General features: G+C 43.0%; 1 protein-coding gene across 6 annotated transcripts in view; it reads left to right on the top strand.

Annotated features, from left to right (window-relative positions):
- The window catches only part of SNX25 (sorting nexin 25), a 113,165-nt gene that overhangs the window by 84,059 nt on the left and 5,389 nt on the right, over positions 1-23,717 (top strand). For 2 of the 6 annotated variants that reach the window (XM_059909734.1, XM_059909737.1), the window contains 7 exons: positions 1,731-2,003; positions 5,378-5,542; positions 8,424-8,555; positions 11,608-11,748; positions 14,274-14,387; positions 18,674-18,838; positions 20,630-20,747. In XM_059909734.1, coding sequence (XP_059765717.1) covers positions 1,731-2,003; positions 5,378-5,542; positions 8,424-8,555; positions 11,608-11,748; positions 14,274-14,387; positions 18,674-18,838; positions 20,630-20,747 — 1,108 coding nt within the window. Of the gene's footprint in view, positions 1-1,730; positions 2,004-2,968; positions 3,045-3,166; positions 3,193-5,377; positions 5,543-8,423; positions 8,556-11,607; positions 11,749-14,273; positions 14,388-14,493; positions 15,736-18,673; positions 18,839-20,629; positions 20,748-23,717 lie in introns of those variants that run through there. The other 4 variants (XM_059909735.1, XM_059909738.1, XM_059909736.1 and 1 more) reach the window with 4 other exon arrangements.

A 23,717-nucleotide genomic window follows, 5' to 3' on the forward strand; every position in this document is an offset into this window, starting at 1 on the left:
ACTTACCCATGTGGCTGTTATAATAAATTTGGTCTTATCACCTATACTTCAATCTCATAACCTTGTTATTTTTAATATCATAAAGTGCACATTTTACACAACTGTCCTCCTTTTATTTAATTTAAAATATGATTGTGTTAAGGAAGACAAAAAATAATTTTTGGTTACAGATGCCTATTACAGCGCAAAGCCCAACAATAAGCATTGTGTTTTGCGCTTGGCAAGTTCTCAGCATATATTTAAGAATTAAATTGAAGAATGTGAAATATATATGTGTGTATATATATGTCTAAAAACATATATAACAATATGTACAACATATATAATACATGCATTTTTGAGAGGCTTATTTTTAACATCTTTATTGGAGTGTAATTGCTTTACAATGGTGTGTTAGTTTCTGCTTTAAAACAAAGTGAATCAGCTATACATGTACATATATCCCCATATCTCCTCCCTCTTGCGTCTCCCTCCCACCCTCCCTATCCCACCCCTCTAGGTGGTCACAAAGCACCGAGCTGAGCTCCCTGTGCTATGTGGCTGCTTCCCACTAGCTAGCTATTTTACATTTGGTAGTGTATATATGTCCATGCCACTCTTGAGAGGCTTATTAAAGTAAGCATAAACAGCACTATGTACATTAAATTACTCATTTGCACTTCATATTGAATGTTGCTAGGGCTGAATACCAACTTAAAATACATCATAAATTACAAACTACTTTGGGTAAGGAACTAAATCCAGTCTCATAGTATTTTTAAATCTTCTTAGGAATGTCTTTCATTGTTAATTTATAAGCCACAAATTACCTCATTTTACTCAATATTATATTTGCCAACTTTATTACGTATTTTATTTACCAGACTTGACTACAAACTTGACTTTTGGCTGCTCTCAGAGGAATATTGAAAAGAGCAATCTAAAAAATTTTCCTAAACTACTGAAGACAAGTTGAAAAATGTCAATGCAATAAGAGGATATAGCTTCCTCAAATAGCTATACTTTGACCTAGCAACACTGATTTGGATGTAAAACTTCCGGATTGCTTGTTATATTCATAATATTCGTTAAGTCGTTTGTCTTTATTTTTTGCTACCGTCGAAGACTTTTCATAACATTTCTAGAGTTAATAAGTTGTCTGTAGCGGAAATGTAAAGGTTATGTTAATCAGATGTTTGCACTTCCTAATTAGGCTTAGTACACTTAGGCGGAGACCTTGTTTAAGACCAAGCTGTGTAATACAAGCTTGATTACAATGTAGTAAGTCATCATTCTGAAGAATATTTCTCTTGCTTTCTTTAATTACACAATTATTATATTGACTTTCTTCTGGAGTGAGAAGTTGGCATTTCTAATTATTTATACTAGATGAAAAAGTCATACTGAATTTAGCTGATAAATTGTATTGCTGTGGAACTGAGATTTATGAGAAGGAATCCACTGCAAGAAGAGAACTGTTCTCACTCTTATCTTTTTCCTTCCAGCATTAAAAAGAAATTACATTTGTTAACTGTTCAACGTAAAGTGTTCCTTTTAAGGAACCAGTTGTTTTTTCAGGGTCTGACACTCACCCCTTGACCCTGAATGTGCCCACAAAAGCCTTTGCGCACTCATCCCACATTCTACATGTCTCCCTTCCACCTTTAAAATGCAGAGAGTTCGGAAGAAAATGGTTCTTCTCAGAGATGGTATTTCTTACTTTCTCCTTCTTCATCTTCCTGTCTTTTCAGAACGAAATTCCACAATTAGTTGGTGAAATTTACCAGAATTTCTTCGTGGAGAACAAAGAAATATCTGTGGAAAAATCACTTTACAAAGAAATCCAGCAGTGTCTTGTAGGAAATAAAGGAATTGAAGTGTTCTGCAAAATCCAGGGAGACGTTTATGAGACGCTGAAGGATAGGTATTACCCTTCATTTATTGTCAGTGACCTGTATGAGAAATTGATGATAAAAGAGGAAGAAAAACATGTCTCCCAGTTGATTTCCAACAAGGATGAAATGGTGAGTCACGTTTAACTTTCTGCTCCCTTTTGAGTGGATAAGCTTTGAATATGATTATGTGGGTACAGATTGTGTGAGCCAGATTTGGTGTGCACCTTTATCTTTTAGCATACAGCACTTTTCTTTTTTTAACATCTTTATTGGAGTATAATTGCTTTACAATGTTGTGTTAGTTTCTGCTGTATAACGAAGTGAATCAGCTATACATATACATATATCCCCACATGTCCTCCCTCTTGCGTCTCCCTCCCACCCCTCTAGGTGGTCACAAAGCACCGAGCTGTGCTATGCGGTTGCTTCCCACTAGCTATCTATTTTGTGTTTGGTAGTGTACATATGTCCATGCCACTCTCTCACTTCGTCCCAGCTTACCCTTCCCCCTCCCCGTGTCCTCAAGTCCATTCTCTGTGTCTTAGCATACAGCACGTTAAGTGGAACTTTAAGTTGAATTTCCTTGTTGCTTCTCGTCCTCACTTCTGTCTTTGTCCTTCTGACCAGCTGGGTACCCCCACCCGGTGCTGAGTCAGAGACCGCCCCTTGCTCTGTCTGCCTGAGACACAGCTGGGTTTGACTCCTGACAAGTGAGGGCAGAAAATCTGTGGGGTGGGACATTTGTGACCAAGTAAGAGAGTCATTATCAGCACAACAGTCCAGCTGGAGAACAGACAGAAAGGATGGGGAAGAAATGAGGTGAGGGAGAGAATGCAGGAAGAGTCTGCAGGAAATATTTTGGAGTTTAAAAAAAAAATCAGATGAAACTAAGATATTTTGAAAGAAACCTTGTCCAGCCATACCTGAAGTCTAATTTTCTTATAGTGTCCTGGATCATTTTGGATAGCCCCAGTTGCCATCTCCCTTTTACTACTAATGACCTATATGAGTTTGAAGGTACAAAGGAAAAGTGTTTTAGAATCACCTTCCATAGAAAGATTGTAATTTATCTTGGATTCTTTCTTTCTGTCCAGTTCACTGTATCTCAAGCCCTGAGGAATCAGGTACTTGTTCATGATGGTATTAGAAGCAGATGTCTCTGAACTGTTGGTAAATTCATTCATTCAGACTTTTGAAAAAAAGTATTGTTACTTGGTTCTTTACATTTTCAGTGTATAAAACCACTGAACTAATTGGTCCAAAACTCCTTACTCATTGCATTTTATTTTTAGGATAGCACAGCTAAAACAAACCGATCTCTCTACCTCAGAAATTAAAATGGTTAGTATTCAAATGTTGTGAAAAGTTTGTCCAAATTATAATACCCAACAGATAAATTGAATAAGGACTTGAACTGACAGTTAATATGAAAGGTAATAAATAGTAAACAAACATGAAAAAATGTGCAGCTTCGCCTAGGATTCAAAGAAGGGTGGTGTGTATCACGGATCTTCCCCCCGACCCCCACCTTTGGTCCAACGTCTCAGCCTGGTTTTTATTTTTTTAATTAGTTAATTAATTAATTAATTTATTTATTTACTTATTTTTGGCTGCCTTGGGTCTTCGTTGCTGCGCGCGGGCTTTCTCTAGTTGCAGTGAGCGGGGGCTACTCTTCATTGCGGTGCACGGGCTTCTCATTGCGGTGGCTTCTCTTGTTGTGAAGCATGGGCTCTAGGCGCACAGGCTTCAGTAGTTGTGGTGCACGGGCTCAGTACTTGTGGCTCGCGGCCTCTAGAGCACAGGCTCAGTAGTTGTGGTGCACGAGCTTAGCTGCTCTGCGACATGTGGGATCTTCCCGGGCCAGGGCTCGAACCCGTGTCCCCTGCATTGGCAGGAGGACTCCCAACCACTGCGCCACCAGGGAAGCCCTCACTGAGCTTTTGAAAGCTCCTACGCTTTGTTCCAGTAGTCCCACTTCTAGAAACTTACCCTGTGAAAAGAACTAAAATGTAGGGAAAAAAAAAAAAAAAGTGTATGCACTGTGGAGTTTATTTTAGTATCTGGGAAGGCAAAAAAGCAGAATCAACCCATAGCAATAGGATGTGCCTCAGTATATTATCAATTCATAGAATACTATGCAGCCATAGCTGTTATAACTGTGAAGACTACAGTACCCTCAAATATACAGCCTGGTATATTATACGAAAAAGGCAGAGTACCCTCTTGAATGTATACGAGGAGTAGGATGATGTCATAGTATATATACTCATGGACAAGGGTTAGAAAGAATATACAGAAATGCTTGGTGTTCTGTGATTATTAATACTTTATTTTTCTTTGAAAAATTTCTTTTACTGTTTGTTACAATTCATAAAAATCAGAAGAAAAAAATCTGGAAGAAAGTTAGGGAGTAAATGAACCAGAAGACAGTTCTCAGCAGTTCTCTTCATGCTGTTGCTGCTCATGAGTCTAATGACTGATATGCTATTTGTTGGTAATCTGTTCAGGTTTTTCCAAATTATGTAGTCCTTTATGAATCTTAAGTCACTTTCAACGCTAACCATTTTACTTGTAAAATAATCTACCTGTTGATTAGTAAAAATAAGGACTGAGCAAAGTGTATACTGAAAATACTTTCACTAGTGGGAATTTGGAAATTCTATTTTAATGTAGTCATAGGTTCTGAAGATTAAGACATGCACATCTTTTTTCTTTAAATTTATTTTTATTTATTTATTTATTATTTTTGGCTGTGTTGTGTCTTCGTTGCTGTGCGTGGGCTTTCTCTAGTTGCGGCGAGTGGGGGCTACTCTTCGTTGCGGTGCGGTGGCTTCTCTTGTTGCGGAGCACAGGCCCTAGAGCACGGGGGCATCAGTAGATGCAGCGCATGGTCTCAGTAGTTGTGGCTCGCGGGCTCTAGAGCACAGGCTCATTAGCGCACGGGCTTAGTTGCTCCGTGGCATGTGGGATCTTCCCGGACCAGGGCTCGAATCCGTGTCCCTTGCATTGGCAGGCGGATTCTCAACCACCACGCCACCAGGGAAGCCCGGAAATTCTATTTTAAAGGGACACGCATGAATTTTTCATAATATTCTTAGGAGACCAAAAGAAAGCCAGGTCTCAGTGTTTTTTGCCAAAGTTTAGGCACAGAACATTTGGGTTGAGTTGGGAAGATAACTCAGTTGCCTTCCTTGTTCTGTGCAGGTTCCCTTGGGTATACCATTTGGGAAATAGTGGTGTGGCCTTTCGCTAGGCTATTAAATGTTTCTTTTTTTCACTGTAATTCCAAATACCAGTTACTTTGATTCTAAATATTGATCCTTTGCTTTTTCACTTAGCTGAGAAATAACAGTCTACTTCTAGGCTTTCTACCATGGATTCTTAGTGGAATCCAGTGCTTTGGAGCAGTGTATTGTAATGATCTAGAACCTATACTATAGGTAATACTTAGGGACTATTCCACCACTGTAAGATATGGTGGTTCATGTGATGTTTTCCCCCAGGACCCAGGAGGTGAGGCTGGTGAGGCATCTGTGGATGAAGGCACCAGTCGGATTAATGAACAAACCAGTTTTGCTGTAAACAAACTGCGAGAACTAAATGAGAAACTTGACTATAAGAGGCAAGCTCTAAATTCTATTCAAAATGCACCAAAACCTGACAAGAAGGTAACTCTTCTGCTTTCAAGGTTGTCTTTAAAAGTTTCCATTTTTCTAATTTGATAAATAGTAGTTTTCAGTTTATGTTGAGAAGTGTTTCTTTAAAAAGAATTTCAACTCTAAGTTCCATTGGCTTTTTTTGTTTTTTTTTTTTGTTTTTTGTTTCTGTTTTTGCTTCTAGTATAGAATTAGCAAAGCATTTGTCTTTTATCTATTATGATTTGGGGTTCTTCCCCATCCTCAGCTGTAACTCTGTGTCTTTTGTTCGACTTGCCTACAGTGCCTTTGGGGAAGGGGCCGAGCTTCCCCTTGTGCCACAGTTGTTTCTGGAAGTGAGTTAACTCTGCAAGGACAGTCTTAAAAATTTTTTTTCTTTTGAACACTGCGAGTACAACTTAGAGCACCTCCCAGAATTATGCAAGAAATAGATTGTTTCGCTAGAAACCAAAAGAATTTGAAAGTTTAAAAAATGTAAACAGCATCTCACTCTCTGGCATTCCTCACACCCAAGGGGGTGGTGTGGCTTTTTGCTTTGTGTTCATGCCTCTTTGGTCGAAAAAGGAGGTTTCCCTAACGTAGGAATGGCTGGCACTCTTTGCTTTCCCAAAGTGATCTCCTCTGGCACTTTCTGAATGTGCATTCAGAAGCCTGAGTGATGAGTGAGTGCAGGAGGCTATGCTGGTCACCATGAAGAATCAGTGAAACAGAGTCTAACACCTGCCCTTGGGGAGCAAATGTGCTGACTGTGGAACTGAACATTACAGCCCTCACTGGTGATAAAACGCAGGGTGTGCTTCCTGCAGGCTTTCTGAGGGGGGTCCTTGCGGCCGCATGTTTAGGAGAGTTGAACATGCAGCCATGAGGCAAAGTTGAGGCAAAGCTGCTGTCCTCAAACTACAGAGTTGCATAACCTTATAGGTTTTCTCATTAAAAGAGATCCAAGGAGACGGTGAGCATAGAATTTTTTTTAAATTATTTATTTTTTTAAATTGTAGCCAAGTATACATAACATAAAATTTACCTAAAATTTACCATGTGTACAATTCACTGGCATTAAGTATATTCACATTGTTGTATAACCAGCACCACCATCCATCTCCAGAATTCCTTTTCATCTTGCAAAACTGAAACTCTATACCCAGTAAACAGTAATTCCCCATCCCCTTACCCCCAGTCCCTGGCAACCACCGTTCTCCCTTTGCCTCTTATGAATTTAACTACTCTAAGTACCTCCTGTGAGTAGAATCATTCAGTGTTTGTCCTTTTGTGACTGGTTTGTTTCCCTTAGCATAATGTACTCAAGATTCATCCATATGGTAGCATGTGTCAGAATTTCATTCCTTTTTAAGGCTAATATTCAATTGCATGTATATACAACATTTTGTTTATTCATTTATCCATTGATGGACACTTGGTTTGCTTCCACATTTTGGCTATGGTAAGAAATGCTGCCTTGAACATGGATGTACAAATATCTCAAGACCCTGCTTTCACTTCTTTGGGGTATTGCTGGGTCATCTGGTAGTTCTGTTTTTAATTTTTTAGGAATCTCTGTATTGTTTTCCATAGTGACTGCACCATTTTACCTTCTCACCAGCAGCACATAAGGGTTCCAGTTTCTCGGTATCCTTACCGGCACTTGTTACTTTCTGTTTTTTGATAGCATTTGTTCTAATGGGTGTGAGGTGGTATCTCATTGTGGTTTTGATTTGCATTTCCCTAATGATTAGTAATGTTGAGCATCTTTTTATGTGCTTTTTGGCTATTTATCTGTTTTCTCTGGAGAAATGTCTATTCAAGTACGTTGCCCATTTTTGAATCAGGTTGTTTTTTGTTGTTGAGTTTTAGGAGTTCTCTATATATTCTGGATATTAGCCCCCTATCAAATAAGTGATTTGCAAATATTTTCTCCCATTCTGTGAGTTGCCTTTTTCCTGTGTTGATAGTGTTCTTTGCACAAAAGTTTTAAAAATTTATGAAGTCCAGTTTGCCTGTATTTTCTCTTGTTGTCTGTGCCTTTGGTGTCATAGCCAAGAAATCATTGCCAATCCCATGTCATGAAACTCCTCCATGTTTTCTTCTAAGAATTTTATAGTTTTAGCCTTACTAGTAGGTCTTTGATCTATTTTGAGTTAACCTTTGTATATGGTATTATGTAAGGGCCCAACTCCATTGTTTTGCATGTGGTGATGATCCAGTTTTCTCAACACCATTTGTGGAAAAGACTGTCCTTTCCCACTTATGGTCTTGGCACCCTCGTTGAAAATCATTTGATCATATATGCAAGGGTTTATTTCTTGGCTGTCTATTCTATTCCATTTGTATATGTCTGTCTTTATACCAATAGCATACTGTTTTGATTAGTGTAGCTTTGCAGTAAATTTTGAAATCAGGAAGTGTAAGTCCTTCAACTTCGTGGTTCTTCTTCAAGATTGTTTTGGCTATTCAGTTTCCCTTGAGATTCCACATGAATTTTAGGATGGATTTTTCTATTTGTGCAAAAGCATCATTGGAATTTTGATGGAGATTGTGTTGAAACTGTGGATTGCTTTGGGTAGCATTGAGTCTTAGCAATATTTAGTCTTCCAATCCATGAACATGGGATGTCTTTCCATTTATTTATATCTCTTTTAACTTCTTTCATCAGTGTTCTGTAGTTTTCATCATAGAAGTCTTTCACCTCCTTGCTTAAGTTCATTCCTAAGTATTTTATTATTTTTTATGCTATTGTGAATGGAATTGTTTTCTTAATTTCCTTTTTGAATTATTCATTGCTGGTGTATAGAAACACAGCTGATTTTTGTGTGTTGATTTTGTATCCTGCTACTTTGCTGAATTGCATAGCATTTTAGATGGTTTCATAACTCCCAGGATGTTTTTCCTGTGGCAGATTGTTTCTAAGTTGAAGGAGGAAATAATTCTAATAGAGAAAGAACGCACAGAACTTCAGCTGCACATGGCAAGAACAGATTGGTGGTGTGAGAACCTCGGTATGTGGAAAGCCTCCATCACCAGTGGAGAGGTAGGTTTGTCTGCTTTTCTTCCCAGTTTATTAGGTATTTATTTCCAAAGTTTTAAGTTTGACTTTATCAGACAAGATTTTGTTCTAAATAATTAAGGTTGGGAATAGAAAACTTATATTCATTCTTCTAGACTGCATTGGTCTTGCCTTCCTCACCCCGTATTTTCACTCTGGTTCATGACTGGGAGCTGTTACTGGGTTGCCTGGTGTAGATCTGATCTCCCTCCACTTCAGACAGAAAGTTGTCCTTGTTCATTGGAATCATAAGCAACTTTCAGATAGGAACAATTAATGTCCTTGAATTACCAATTTACTTTTCCACTGAGGGTTGAAATAAAATGGAAAGCACTGCTTGAAATTTGGAGATGAAAAATTTTTAATGTGTTTCTGATTGATCCATCCTGCTGACTTCAGTGGCTCAAATGTCAGTTGCTCTCAGATCTTTAATAATGAATATTTTTTCCCTTGAAGTAGAAAATATTTTGCTATTCTCTGAGGGATATGGGATAATAGTTTTCAGAATACACTGTATCCCTTTTCTTTTGTCTGTAAAAATAATTTCATTTAAAGGAAAGATATTTCTACGCATTTACATTGTTAGTGTTGACAACTCCTTCCTTCCCACCTGCCCGACTGTCGAAACCTGGAGACGAAGGTCAGGTCCAGCGTACCTAGAGATGATGTTACTAAGTGAAGTAAGTCAGACAGAGAAAGACAAATATCATATGATGTCACTCATATGTAGAATCTAATTTTTAAAAATGATATAAATTAACTTATTTACAAAAGAAACAGACTCACAGATTTCTAAAAGAAACTTATGGTTACCGAAGGGGAAACATGGCAGTGGGGCAGGGATAAAATAGGAGTTTGGGATGAACACACACACACACTACTATATGTAAGATAGATAACCAACAAGGACCTACTGTATAGCACAGGGAACTCTACTCAATATTCTGTAATAATCTATATGGGAAAAGAATCTGAAAAAGAATGAATAGATGTATATGTATAACTGAATCACTTTGCTGTACACCTGAAACTAACACAACATTGTAAATCAACTCTACTCCAATAAAATTAATTAAAAGAAAACAAGAAAGTCCGGTCCACCGTATAGCACACAAATGACAAGATCCTGAATAAGTCATTGTGACTGTTTGGCCCCATCATTGCCTCAAATGGCTGGTCAAATACTCAGCTCCTGAGATTTGCAAGGGCCCATCTGCCCAACTTATGTGTCCATCCCTGCTTTTCCCGTCAACTCAGTGGCCTGACACTCTTACTGGGGGAAAGGCTTAGAATTCACAATCTTAAATTCCCTTCTAGTTTAGGCAGCAAAACCACGCATGTTCTCCAGGAGCCAGCCTGAAAGCACACGTGTTATGTGAGAGCTTACCAAGCGCCCTTAGTGTGTCTTTGGTGCTTGTTGAGCCTTCCTTTAAGGTGAGCTGCAGGGCCAGATACCTTTCTTGAGGGGAGGTGAGGGCAGTGGGTAGGGAAGGTTGCACAGAGCCTGGAATACCATGTGGAAACGCTTGGTCACTGCAGATGGAGTTATCTCTGGGGTGGACATCTAGGAAGGGGGGCTCAGGGAATGTGATGTCAAAAGGTAACAGAGGAGGCCCTTGGAGGGCAGAGAGCACACGTTCTGTCACCTTCTCACCTTTGCCTAGAGCTGCCTCTGACATTTCACAGTTTATTATAACTATCTTCCAAAGGCAAATACTGAGGGAGGGAGGAGAGGAGGAAAAACCCTCACAAGGCCCTTTGCCCTGGTGATCAGTTATCACTCAGGAGCTGGCTGCGACCTTGGTCCCTGAAAAGATAAAGGAAATGGACCCAGAGGAGTCACCTGACTGCCGAGAGTTCACGAAGCAGCCCCGTGTGGGGACGTGTGGAGGATGTGTTTACCTCGTGCCAACCTCCCTGGAGCTCTGAGACGGGCTGAGCCGCTGTGAGCTGTGTGCTGGCCTCCACCTCCCGTCCTCACAGAGGGACAGTGGTCCTACCTGGTGGGGCTCAGCTGGCGCTCAGCAAGTCCGGCATCTCCTTCCCTTGCCTTTCTGTTGATTCTTTGTCTCTAATTCGGTTCATGACACTAATTCAAGCTTAGATTCAATGTATTTTCTTTTTGTTTCTTCTCTTATCCATTTACATTAAGAGCAATGGTGGCTATTCTGAATTATGATAGGGTGTGTGTGTAAGTGTTTAAGAATTATCCTAAGTTGGGAGGTAGGGGAAATTAGGTCTCCCAATGTGAAATTTCTCGAAAATGGAAATCACAGTTTGTGGAATCATGTATTAAACTGGGGAAACCCTCATCCTTCTCTGAGAGAGATTTTGGTCTCTCACACCTGTTCGCTTCCTGTTAATTTGCTTTTTCAAGGAAACCCAGTTAGGATGTTAAGTCTGCTATGTTAGTTTTCTTTTGCTGCACAGCAAATTACCACGCATTTCATGGCTCAAAACATCACCCGTTTATTAGCTCACAATTCTGTAGGTTGAAAGTCCAGCGCTGTCTGACTGTGTTCTCTGCATCGTAAGGCTGAAATCAGGTTGCTGGCCAGACTGAGTTCTTGTCTGAAGAATCTGGGGAAAATCCACTTCCAGGTCCATTCAGGTCGTTAGCAGGACTCAGTTCCTGGTGGTTGTGGGACTGAGGACTCTGTTCTTTTGCTGTCAGCACGATGTTGCCCTCAGTTCCTGGCAACACTCCCAGACCCTTTCCGCGTGGCCCTCTCCGTCTTCACAGTGGCACAACGTGTCAGGTCTTTCTCGTGCTTCCTCTGATTCCTCTTCTGCTACTCGCCAGAGAAATCCCTCTGCTTTGAAAGGGCCCATATGGTTAGGATTAGGCCCTAGTTGAAGGTTGGCTGTCCATGTAACATACCCTAACTGCCAGACTAGAACCCATCATTTTCAAGTCCTGGGACCATGTGGGGCATACATACCAGGGAGAGGGAGGTCCTGGGGGCCACTTAAATGTCTTGCCTACCGTGTCGCTCACCATGCTTTCGTTGCTGTTGTGTTTGTCTGTTTTTCCAAGGTTACAGAAGAGAATGGTGAACAAATGCCCTGTTACTTTGTCATGGTAAGCTTACAAGAAGTTGGAGGAGTTGAAACTAAGAACTGGACGGTCCCCAGAAGGCTCAGTGAGTTTCAGAATTTACACCGGAAACTTAGTGAGGTATGAATTCTTGTGAACACAGATTTAGAATAACTGAAGAAGAGATTTAAGAGCTCATTTTAATTTTTACACACAAAGAAACTGATTCATCTTTCTCCTTTGCTGTTGATACTGGCAAAGTGGCATTTTCAGCTTGACGTTTAGAAATTTACTTGAAGATCAACCATCTAGTCTAGTCTAAATCCTTCAGGATAGATAATTGTCTGACCTCCGTTGAACCCCCCAGAACCCCAGAGCTGGAGGAGAGCTGGGGAGCATCGATGGCCAGTGGTTTCAAAGCTGCCAGTTGTGACCCACTGGGGTTAGTGAGGTCAATTCTGGGTTGCAGCAATAGAAAGAGGATAGAATATATTGCATTTCATCACATAAAGGAATTGAATCAGTAGAGTGCGGTGGGTGAGAGCACAGACTCTGCAGCCTGGCTGCTCGAGTTTGGATCCAGTGTGGATCCTCGCTTTACTATTTGCCAGCTCTGTGACCTGGGCCTGTCGCTCTATCTCTTTATACCTCTTTTTCCTTATCAGTAGAATACAGATATTAATAGTGCCTTCCTTACCTATCTCACAGAGCTGTTGTAAGAATGAGGGGAATAAGCATGTACAGAGCATTTAGAAGAATGTGCTGCACATAGTAAACATTATTTGTTTTTATTAGTAGTAGTTACAGTAGTTGTAGTAATGAGCGTTGTTTCATGGTACTTTTGCTTCAGTTTTATGGGTGTGTATATTATAAGTATGGGGGTGTATATTATAAGTATGGGTGTGTATTTTGCATATATGGATGTGTGTATGTCTGGGTGTGTGTATTGTATGTCTGGGTGTGTATAAGTATGGTTGTGTATATTGCATATATGGATGTGTATAGTGCATGTATGGATATGTGTATTGCATGTATGGATGTGTATATGTTTGGGTGTGTGTATTGTTACGCCTAGGTGTGTGTATTATGTAATATATGGATGCATGTATCTGCATGTGCATTGTGGGTTGCAATGTGGTGTGTATTTCCTACTGTGGATTTTAGTTTAAAATGTTTGAAAGCTACTAATCTAGGTCAGTTCTTTTATTTGATAGATGAGGGAACGTGATCCCAGAGAGTTTAACTGACTCATCATAGGATGTATACATAATGGCCAAACCAGGACTAGAATCCAGGTTGTCTTAGTTTCCATTCATGATTTTCCCATTTTTCTCAGGAGTTGCATCTTCTCTAACTCTCCATCTGCTGGAGCTAATTTCCCTTTACCCCAGCAATTAAAGGGTTCTTCAGTTGTTTCTACCTTCATTTAAGTCCATTTTTCTCTTGCTCAGAATGAACTGATGCTGGTAAAACCCTGCGGTCACCTCTCAGACCCTTCTTCTGCAAAGGAAATATGTCTGTTTCCTTTCACCTTTTCTTCTAGGGTGGTTTTTTAAAAACACTTTTAATCAGTAATTTCTATCAAAAACAATTGCTCTGAAACATTAGAGGAAACAAGCCTTATATAATTTCACGTCTGTCCTTTTGTCTCATTATCTTTCTTCCTCTGTGGCCTGATTCCTGGGGTTCTTCTCTCACCTTTGGTATTTCCTATTGTATGAGTTTTTTTTTCTTACTTACTTTCTTTTTTTGGGAGTTTTCATTTTTTGAAAGAACTCTTCCTGTTGACAGCTGTGATAGGTCCCTGGCGGGGCTGCTGTGACCCTGAAAACAGCAGGAGGGAAGGCCGTTGCAGGCAGACTCTGTGCTCACTTACTTTTCAGCACCAGCGATCTAGTCAGCATATTCCAGTGGCCCCAGTGCCTTAGTGAAGAGGCAGCGTCTGGAGCATTTGGAACCCACTGTCCTCCTGGCGTCTGAGGGGCAGACTGCAGAGTCCTGTGGGCATTGGCACTGAGATCAGACTTTACGGTCAGATGGATGTGGGTTTCACTCCTGACCCTCAGTCGTCTCACATGTAAAATAGGGGTGACTCAGAGCTGTACACACACCAAGCCTCTAGCACAGTGCCTGGCAGAACGCAGGATTTAATCCACAAACGGAAGTTTATTATCTGTTAACATATTTTATTATTATTACTATATTTACATTCTGCAGTTTGCCCTTGAAGGCAGTAATAAAGCTACAACCTGAGTTATTCTTTCTTTCCATGGTCTTCTTTTGTCAACCTTGATAACTTTTTACAGAGACGTTGTAAACAAAACACATTCTAAGAGAAAAGTTCTTGCTGGGAGCCACGTGTCCGTACCCCACACACTGTGCTCCGTGCCTGTGGTGCAGACCCACCTTCCCAGCCCAGCTCCACAGTTTCCAGCTTCCAGGCGTTTGTAAGTCCAGGGACGGGCGTTAGCTTTTTTCGTCACATGTCCTGTTCCTCCGGATTCCTTGAGCCTGGTTAGAACCGGTAGGTTTTCAAGGCCTTCAGTCTCAGAGGAACCTAGTATAGGAAGAGGATACTCGGTTTGTTCTTACTAAAAATCTAAAATTTTTTTAAAGATTTAAATGTAATTTCAATATACTAACATTTAATTTTTTTTCCCTCACAGTGTTTCCCTTCTTTAAAAAAAGTCCAGTTGCCTTCTCTTAGCAAGCTGCCTTTCAAATCTGTAGATCAAAAGTTTATGGAAAAGTCAAAGAATCAATTAAATAAGTTTTTACAGGTAAGCAAACTTTCTGGATATGGGAGGAAAATTAGTTATTTGGGGTTATTGGGGGTTGAACTGTCATCATTCTAAGAGTTTGCCTGTTTGCTTCCTGTTCTCACAGGTCAGGACAGATCCTCAAAATATCTTTGGTTTTGGGTTCTGGGTTTTTTTTTTTGGTGCTATATATATATGTATATGTGTGTATATATATGTATACTCTACAGACAGAAAATGCAGATACCACGTGTACGGCTTTCTCCATTTTCACAAACTGGACACACCCTCGTAACTAGCACCTAGTCCCAGAGACAGTGTCACCAGTCCCGCCAGCGTCACCACAGGTAACCGTGGTCCCGACTCACGACCACGCAGTTACAGCTGGTTTTGAACTTCACATGAGTGGACACCCTTCACTCGGGATCGTGGGCCTGAGGTCCTCCCATAGGGCTGTTTCAGTTGCAGACCGTTCTTTGGTTTCATTTTTGTTCCCGTTTTCATTGTTGAACGGGCTTCTCCTGGCGTGAACCCCCTGCAGTCTGTTCCTGCTCTTGTTGATGGGCGTTCGGAGAGTTTCCAGCTGGAGGCTGTTAATGAGCTGCCAGCGCTTGGCTTTTGGTGGATAGCTGCTGGGGAATCCCTAGGCATTTGGGTTTTTCAGTTTTTCTGAGTGGCCGTAGCGGTTTGTACACTCTCACCAGCGGCATGCGGGCTTCTGTTCACTCCACACTGGACGGTTTCTTTTGTGAAGTTAAAGTTGTGTCTGCTCTTCTGTCGTGTTGCCTGTCTTTTCCGTATCGCTTTGCAGGAGTTTCGTGTGTGTTTTGGATGTGCGTCTCTTGTCAGAGCATATGTGCTGTGGCTATCTTCTTTCTGTGGGTTGCCTTTTCGGTCTCTTAATGAGCATAAATTCTCAATTTAATTTAGTCCAATTTATCCATTTTTTTTCCTTTTGTGGTGAATGCCTTTTGTGCTTGTGGAGAAATCCTTGCCTACTGCAAGGTTCTAAAGATAGTCTCCTTATTTTCTCTAAATGCATAACTGGTTTCTTTCACTCTATCTTTAGAGCATAAGACCGGACAAAGGTATGCTGTCTCCAGTAGCAAACCACTATTTATTTTTTCCCTAGCTGGGGCCTCTGTATTCAGGGTATAGTTAAGTTGCTCACACCATGGCCCCCAAAGCCCGTATAGTTCTTGGGGGGCATGGACCTTTGCCTTGTGAAACACTTTTTGCCAATGCAGTAGTAGCTAGAAGTCCTGAGACTTAATAACGGATGTTGCCAGATTCTTAGTAAAGGTTATGTTATATTCAGTTGGATCAGGGTGTGAATCATAGTTAAAGTAGGTACATTTTAGCTAGAGTTCCCTCGCAAGTGTTTCTAACTATTTTTCTCTCATATATTCATCTCTCTCTAAATATATATGTATTTTTTATAAATATATAAATGTGTGTGTGTATATATATATGTATATGTATATATTTCCCTCAGGAAATAAAATAATTGCACCTTTGAAAAACTTTCTGAGTTTAATTATGGCAGAACTGGGATAGAGAATCATTAATGTTTAAATGCTATTACAGGAGAGAATTTAAAACTGAAATATTACCATCTCGTTGCTGATTCAGAACATCTAGGAAATATTAAACCCACTCAAGCATTGTACCTGATTAAATCGTTCAGATGAACTAAAGGTCTTGTTTGTGAAACGAATATGTATTATTCAAAATCCAAGCTTGTGAAGCCCCACGTGTGTAGCTCTGGGATCTTGCAGCTGATGCTTCCCTTTCCTTCCAGCCTCTGCTGTTGGGGGAGGGAGGGTCTCGGGTTGTTCGGCGCTTCCAGCCCTTCAGCTGCCTTTCCAGTTGTGCTGCAGAGACTGGGGTGCCCCCTGCACTTTTGGGGATGCGGGGAGGGGTCACTCGTGCCCCTGTTGGGTTGCTGGTGATGGAAATGGGTTAGTGATTCCTGCCCTGGTGCCAAGAGAAGCATGTGCTCTGAGCTGCCAGTAGGTGGCGTGGGCGAGGATGGGGCCTGAAGAGGTGGAAGGGGCATCTCAAGGGGCCATTTGTCTTTTGATCAAGAGGACTGTAAGTCAGAAAGTAATGGTTTAAATTGCTTTTCATTTCCTCAAAGACTTTATGTGAAAGTGCTCACTATTTAATAACTTTAGGTAGATTACACAGCAGACTGAAGTTTCAAAATATCATCCCACCAGCTGCAAACAGGAAAAGCAAGATGCAAAAGGTTTAGTCTGAAAGGCAGATATTATTAGGTCCACAGGACCTTCCAGAAAAGAGGATTCCATTGAGTGTATGTTTGTGTGAGTATTTATACATGACACATGGTTCCCTTTGAGGTATACTGATAATAGATAATAATCTAGCCAGTTGTCCCTCACACACAGGCAGCTTACTCTAGCCGTCCCCGCAGTAGCGCGGTACCCACTTCTGGGTGTGCGTGTGCTGTTCGCTCTTCCTGGAATGTTTTACTCTCCTCATCTTCCACTGACTAGTCCTCTTAGAGGCTCCACCTGTGTAGAACAACGTGCTCTAAGCCTTTGGGGGGAAGGATTGGGGATTAGGATTATATTCTCAGCTTAAAGATGAGACAAGATACCAATTATACCTTGCCCCATAGACATAATCTTTGAGAACATTTCTAACTTCTCATACATGTTCAATTTGGTTATTTTCCTTCATGATAGAATATAACTCAGTCCAAAGACTTGTCATCCTTAATGATTTCCTTATTTATGTTGCTTGCATTATTTGAGACTTACATTGGTTATCATTTCCTACTATTTGATAAAAGAGTGTTGGAGTGGAGATTAGCTAAAGGAAATCAAGGTGGAAGGAGACTATCTCACTCCTCCTAATCCACCCTCACATACAACTGAGCATTTAATGCTCTACAAAAGGAATAAAGGCTCAGGGGCCTGCCCGGGAAGGCAGTAGTGACCCCAACTGCCTGTCCCCGAAATCTCCTTCCCCACGTCTGAGGCAGAACCTGCATCTTCAGGCCAGTCTTCTGCAGGACACAGGAAGCTGACAACCACTGGAATGCGGGGGTGGGGGGGGTGCCCCGGGACCCCCGTCCCCAGTGTGGCACTATTGGGCACGCTCGGAGGTGCTTTTCTAGGGAGGGTCACAGGGTTTATCAGATTTCAAGCTTCGTCTGAACAAATATAATGTGAACATCATGGACCAACTCCTCTGGGACCAGAATGTAACCTGTTCTCCCAGCAGAGAGGGTTCTGCCATCAGAACCCCAGTGTTCCAGCCCCCCAGGGGGGTTACATCATCCACGGGGCAGGATTTCTCATTGGTTCATTTATTCCTAAACCCTGTATCTGTGAGTACCAGACATTTACACATTCTTGTGGTCACATTGTTAATTTTCCTGTCTTACCGGTAGCACTTGCTTTGTACGTAAACTTGATGCATGTTCTCCTTTCCTTTCTCCTAAGGCCAGAGAAGTACAGAGAACTTGAGCAAATTTCCAGTTTACGGGCCAATAAAAACAGTTATAAAATTATGTAAACATACGCTGCCTGTGGAAGGTGGAGCACAGGGACAGAAAACTACTGCCTGGCAGGCAGTTACCACCATGTGACAAGCCAGAGCTCTTTCTTCAGCTGATGTACAAAGTCCACACGTAGCCATGAAAGGGTTGGGTGGGATCCCTGGGGAGTGTGCGAAAAACACAGATGACTTTTTTTTTAAAAATTAATTTATTTATTTATGGCTGTGTTGGGTCTTCGTTTCTGTGCGAGGGCTTTCTCCAGTTGCGGCGAGTGGGGGCCACTCTTCATTGCGGTGCACGGGCCTCTCACTATCGCGGCCTCTCTTGTTGCGGAGCACAGGCTCCAGACGCGCAGGCTCAGTAGTTGTGGCACATGGGCCTAGTTGCTCCGCGGCATGTGAGATCTTCCCAGACCAGGGCTCGAACCTGTGTCCCCTGCATTGGCAGGCAGACTCTCAACCACTGCGCCACCAGGGAAGCCCACAGATGACTTTCAAAGGCGGCAGCCCCTGGACCCGCAGGCGGTTCGCACAGTGAGACTTCACGTCGCCCTGAGCACGATCAGGGCGCCCCAATTAACCCACAGAGCGCTGTTTGCCATCAAGCTCAGTGAGAACTGATCTAATATATTTTATTTCAGGAGGAAAGGGAAGTGGTTTTAGGTTCAGAATTGCGATGAAAGTAAATTCCCGGGACAGTCACGTCTTTGCCTTCGCTCCTGGTGGCGCGCAGCGCACGACGAACCACGCAGGAGGAATTAACCCTCTCTCTCCCACAGAGTCTGCTTTCAGATGAAAGACTGTGTCAGAGTGAAGCACTTTATGCCTTTTTGAGCCCTTCTCCTGACTACCTCAAGGTTATCGACGTGCAGGGGAAAAAATCCACTTTTTCATTGTCCTCATTTCTGGAAAGACTCCCTCGCGACTTCTTCTCCCATCAGGAGGTGAGCTGTGTGAAGGTTGTATGTTTTTGAAGCATATTTAAGCAGACGTCTTCTGAGAGGCTGTCTGATGTGGCAGGTATTTGTGGAAGGCCTGCTACAAAGGGGGAGAAAGCAAATACCTTGAGCTACCATGGCTGTCGTGTGTGGGGACAGCGTTGGTAACGAGGTAGGTGAGGGGCCTGTGGATGGAGCCCCTCTATGGGAGGTGGCCCGGGCCGGGGGCCGTCATTGCGGAGGAGTTGGCACTAATGTTGAGGTTCAGGAGAGGAGGGTGTGTTTGGGGAACAGTCAGCAGGTCTTTGGACGGGGGAGGGCTTCGGGAGTGGGGGCTGACGGAAATGAGGCCAAGAGTAGGAGGAGGGGCAAGGCCGCGCCGGGCTGAGGAGTTTAGGTTTTATCTCAGGGAATGGCAAGCCGTGTCATGTCCTGAAGCAAGATGAACCTCGCAGTGATGTGGGTGGGCGAAGGAGTGACTAGAGAGAGACTGCAGACGTTTGCGATCTCATACCTGGCCCTCGGGCTTCCCTCGGGGGCTTCTTACTTGCCTGAGGCCTGCGGCCCCTCGTTCGGCTCTCCAACAAGTTGCACGAGACCATCTCCGAAATGTGGTGTCTCCTTAGTTCAATGCCAAACGCCACCGCCTCTTCACCAGAATTGGTTTAATGAGCTTGGACAGAAGGAAGTAACCATGGAAAGGCGCGTCTGCTCTACCGCGTCCTGAGCTGGAGCAGAGCCCGCGAACCACAGAGGGTCCCCATGCCTGCCTGCCTCCCTCCTGGGCACCTCCCCGCCTCTTTCCTGCACGCCACACGTGTCACGTCTGGCCGTACTTGGCCCCTCCCCTCCGTCACCTCCCATTTATCCCTGAACCTCTTGGGATTCACCCTGTGGCCCAGTCACTCGGGGAAACTGCTCTCTGAAGGCAGGCCAGTGGCCGACCAGCAGCCTCCTCCCGGGCTGCGGCTTCTCCAGCGCCTGCAGCGTGTGATGTCGCTGGACTTGCAGTGCAGCAGTGAGGTTGGCGGCACCCCTCCGGCCTCTGTGACTTCTCAGCCCCCTCCTCTGCTCATCACGCCCCCGAAGCCCTGTCGTTAGGCCGCTGCTTGCTCCCGCAGCTTCAGCTGCCCCCCTGCACACATCTGAACGATCTTCCTCAGCTGTCCTTCCACTGCCTAATGTCTGCACCCCTTCTGCAGCTCTTCGCCCTGCTTGGAGAAACAGCCACGTGTATACTGGCCACCGCCCCGCAGAGCTAAGGGCCTCTCAAAGTCGGGATCCACGTCACACTCGTTGGCACTAGCCTGGTGCCTGGCATAAATGAGTTTTCAACTGAAATTTGCTGATGTGCAGATCAAGAAGTGAGACTAGCTGAAGTACAGAATAAAAGCTTGAATCACAGCTTTAAAAATAACTAAATTACTTTAAATTATATATGTCTTTAAAAAAACAGTGAATTTAAAGTATTTCAAGTTAAAAAGCCTTACTTTTAAAACTCAAAATGGTTAGAAGCTGTTTTGTTATCTACGAATTCACGCCTCATTAATACAGTGACAGAGGCTTTTCAGAATTATTTTAGACCTTGAATAAGGCTTTAGGATCAAGCTATGCCCTGAGTTTAGATACACTTTGGCCTCTTTGTGAAAATGCATAGGTTTCTGCATGTAGGGAAGTTGAAAGATTGTGTGAGGTTGAACCATAAGTGCATCGTTCGGAATTGACACTGGGAGAAGGAGAACGTATCACCTTCCTTGGATGAGTGACCTGCTTCCTGTGACTTTACTGTTCCCCCAGGAGGAGGCAGAGGAGGACAGTGACCTGTCAGATTATGGTGATGACATGGATGGAAGGAAAGACTCCTTGGCTGAACCATGTTTCATGCTGATTGGGGAGATTTTTGAACTTCGAGGAAGTAAGCTTCTTTGTTACTGTTCAGTGGTGTTTGCTGGTTAAGTGGTTACATACATACACACACACACTTAATATCCCTTTGTTCCTGAATCAGACATGTATTTATATTCATTCAGCAAATACTTTTACAGGCCAACCAGATACCAAGGTAGGATCTGAGGACACAACCTTAGGACAGATATCCCTGTACTCATGGAACTTAGGGTCCTGCTTTACCCTGCACCATGTTCCTCTGTATGCAGAAAGCTGGAATGCTTTGAATTTCTTTTTCTGTGACTTAGCATAGCCTCATTGCTTCATCACCAAAAGGTATACAAAAACTAATTTTGTGTAGCAGAGGAAGAGCGCTGTTGTTCAAGGTGAGTGTGCGACCAGGGGCGCAGGGATGCCCAAGCCTGCTTTCAGCCTCCTCTCCTCCCGAGAGGAGCGGTCATGCGTGCAGGCGTGCGGGGATTTTGTCCCCAGGGGACGTTTGGCATGTCTGGAAACATTTCCGGTGGTCACAGCTCGTGGGAGGGTGCCACTGGCATCTCGTGTGTGGGGGCCAGGGCCACTGCTACGCGTCCTCCAGCGCACAGGGCAGCCCACAGCAAAGAGCTGTCCTGTCCCAAACGACAGCAGTGCCAAGTTGAGAAATCCTACCCTAATCGTTCCTGAGGGACATGTACTTAGAAGAAACAAGAGCAAAAAGAGGGTCAAAATACTCTTTTGTTAAGACCTGCACAAGTGCCTCTCTCCCGAAGTGGTACCGGGGTGAAAGGTCAAACGGTACTTCTTGGCTTTAGTCTTGAGTCCTGAATAGGACTCTCTGCCCACCCTCACCTTCCACAGTCCCCAACCTGTAAATCACGCCGCCAGCACACTCGGTCACACCTGGAGCCTCGAGTCCTAGCTAGAGGCGTGCCAGGTGCCCAAAGGCACGGCTGAGCGCCTAGCAGAGGAAGCGCACGAGCGGAGCGAGGTCCGGCAAGGCGCAGCAGTGCTCCAGCCGGTAGCACGCTGCTCGGAGGACGTGCTGGCTCTGCCCACTTGGGTGAGCATCTTTTCCCCTGGGGCAGAGAACGTGGGCTGGGAGTTGGTCCTATACAGGAAGCCGGCTGTGCATCGCTTCTTATTTATATATCCCTTAACATGTCGCTTAAAGAATTCTTCGCAGATGAAGAAACTTCAAGTGCTGTTATCGACTTGAGCGCGTCTTTTATGTCTTTTAATCCTCGGTATCTTTACAACGATTGATCCATAGTAGGTGATCAATGACAATGCTTGGATGGATGGATGGATGGATGGATGGATGGATGGATGGATGAATGAATAGGCAAGAAAATTTTCAGTGCTGGGATTAATTGTTTTGGTCATTGAACTTTTTCTTCCTCTAAGCCAAATCTTAAAATAATCAGCAAACACTTTGGGAGCTTATGTTTTAGATATAGCTCCATAGGGGAAACAAAAATATCTCAGAGGTAGATTCTTCCTTCAGTGAATTTACAACATAATGGTTTCAAAAATGTAATTCACATTAAGCAATAGACACAAATTCTAAACTCCAGGCAGAGATTTATATATAAGCATGTTCATTTGAGCATAATTACAGTAAGGAAAAATTGGAACTAAGCTAAATTCAGAAATGGGTGATAGATAGTTAAATTGAGAAATATCCACATGATGGAATATCGTCCAAGTATTAAGGATCCTTTCAGATGAAAAAGCTATAGCTGGTCCATATTTTCGACACTTTAAGATGTATGCTGATGTTTAACTTGGTTCAGTATAGGCAGAAAAAAACAGTTCTCCCCCCCACCACCACCCCAAGTCTGGCTCCTCCTCAGTGAAGTCTGCCTATTAAATCATGACTCCTCCCCGTCTCCCACAGAGTCGGTAAGAATGAGGAAGCACCATCTTAGCCTTTGGTCAGCGTGTTCTCTGCGACACAAAGAGATTGAGAAGGCTGGTGGATGCGTCAGAGGCCGTCAGGGCAGGAGTAGGGCTCAAAGTCCTCTCTCTGTGGTGTGCATTTCCTCCCTCATGTGCCTGCTCAGAATATTTGGGTTTGCTAGTGACTTTCCAGAGGGGAATAAATAGAACATCATTGATAATGAGATGTGACATATTTGCCATCAGCAAAATCCTAGTGTTGCTGCAGCTGCCTCCATGGCTTTGAACGAATGAGTCCTTGGAAAGAATAATGGGGCTATTCTGTGTTGGAGTGGGGACTAGGGAAGGGTAGGAAAATGTAGTGGAGTCAGGGGCATCAGTGATGGGAGAGAATCTGTAGCAGAGCCGTTTTTGGTTCCTGCTTTAGTTCAGTTTATGAAAATGGACCAGAAGTACAGCTGTTTTTAAACATTTCTAACCAGTCACTTGGCTGTCAGGCATTCTTCCTGGAGTTGCTCATGTCCTCAGACCCTCTGGGCATGAGCTACCTCTCTGCTGCCTTAGAAAGGGGGAGCGAAGTTACCATCCCTGACAGACGCTCCTCCCAGCCTGAACGCCAGCCTCAGATGGGCACGTCTGCAGTGCACCCTGAATTCCATCAAACACTTAGGGCACTTCTGAGGCATGGTCCTGACTCCAGGACTTGACTCTCACTTGAAGGATTAACACCACTGCATCTGGACACTTAGATCCATTTTTAAAGTTAGAAATGACTTGAGAATGTATTAAAGTCTAGTACCAAGTCTGTGTTAATTGTTGATTTCTGTTTGTGTGCCTTCCCTTGTACAGAGGTGTTTGTGAATTTACTCCTTTTTTTTTTTTTTTTTTTTGGTGCAGGAGCCCTGAATTCTTGGCTCCATCATAGCCAAGTCATGTGTCACTAGCTAAACATTGCAGTGGATGGAAGTGAATAAATAAACGGAATATTTGATTTCAATTCCAATTTGCAGACCAAAAATATCCTCACAGCATTTCTTTGCCTTCTTTTGGTTTATATTCATATTCTACACTTACAACAACGTGTCGCCTAATCTAATGC

This window comes from Balaenoptera ricei, chromosome 21, assembly GCF_028023285.1.
Source record: "Balaenoptera ricei isolate mBalRic1 chromosome 21, mBalRic1.hap2, whole genome shotgun sequence".
In the NCBI taxonomy this organism is placed as follows: domain Eukaryota; kingdom Metazoa; phylum Chordata; class Mammalia; order Artiodactyla; family Balaenopteridae; genus Balaenoptera; species Balaenoptera ricei.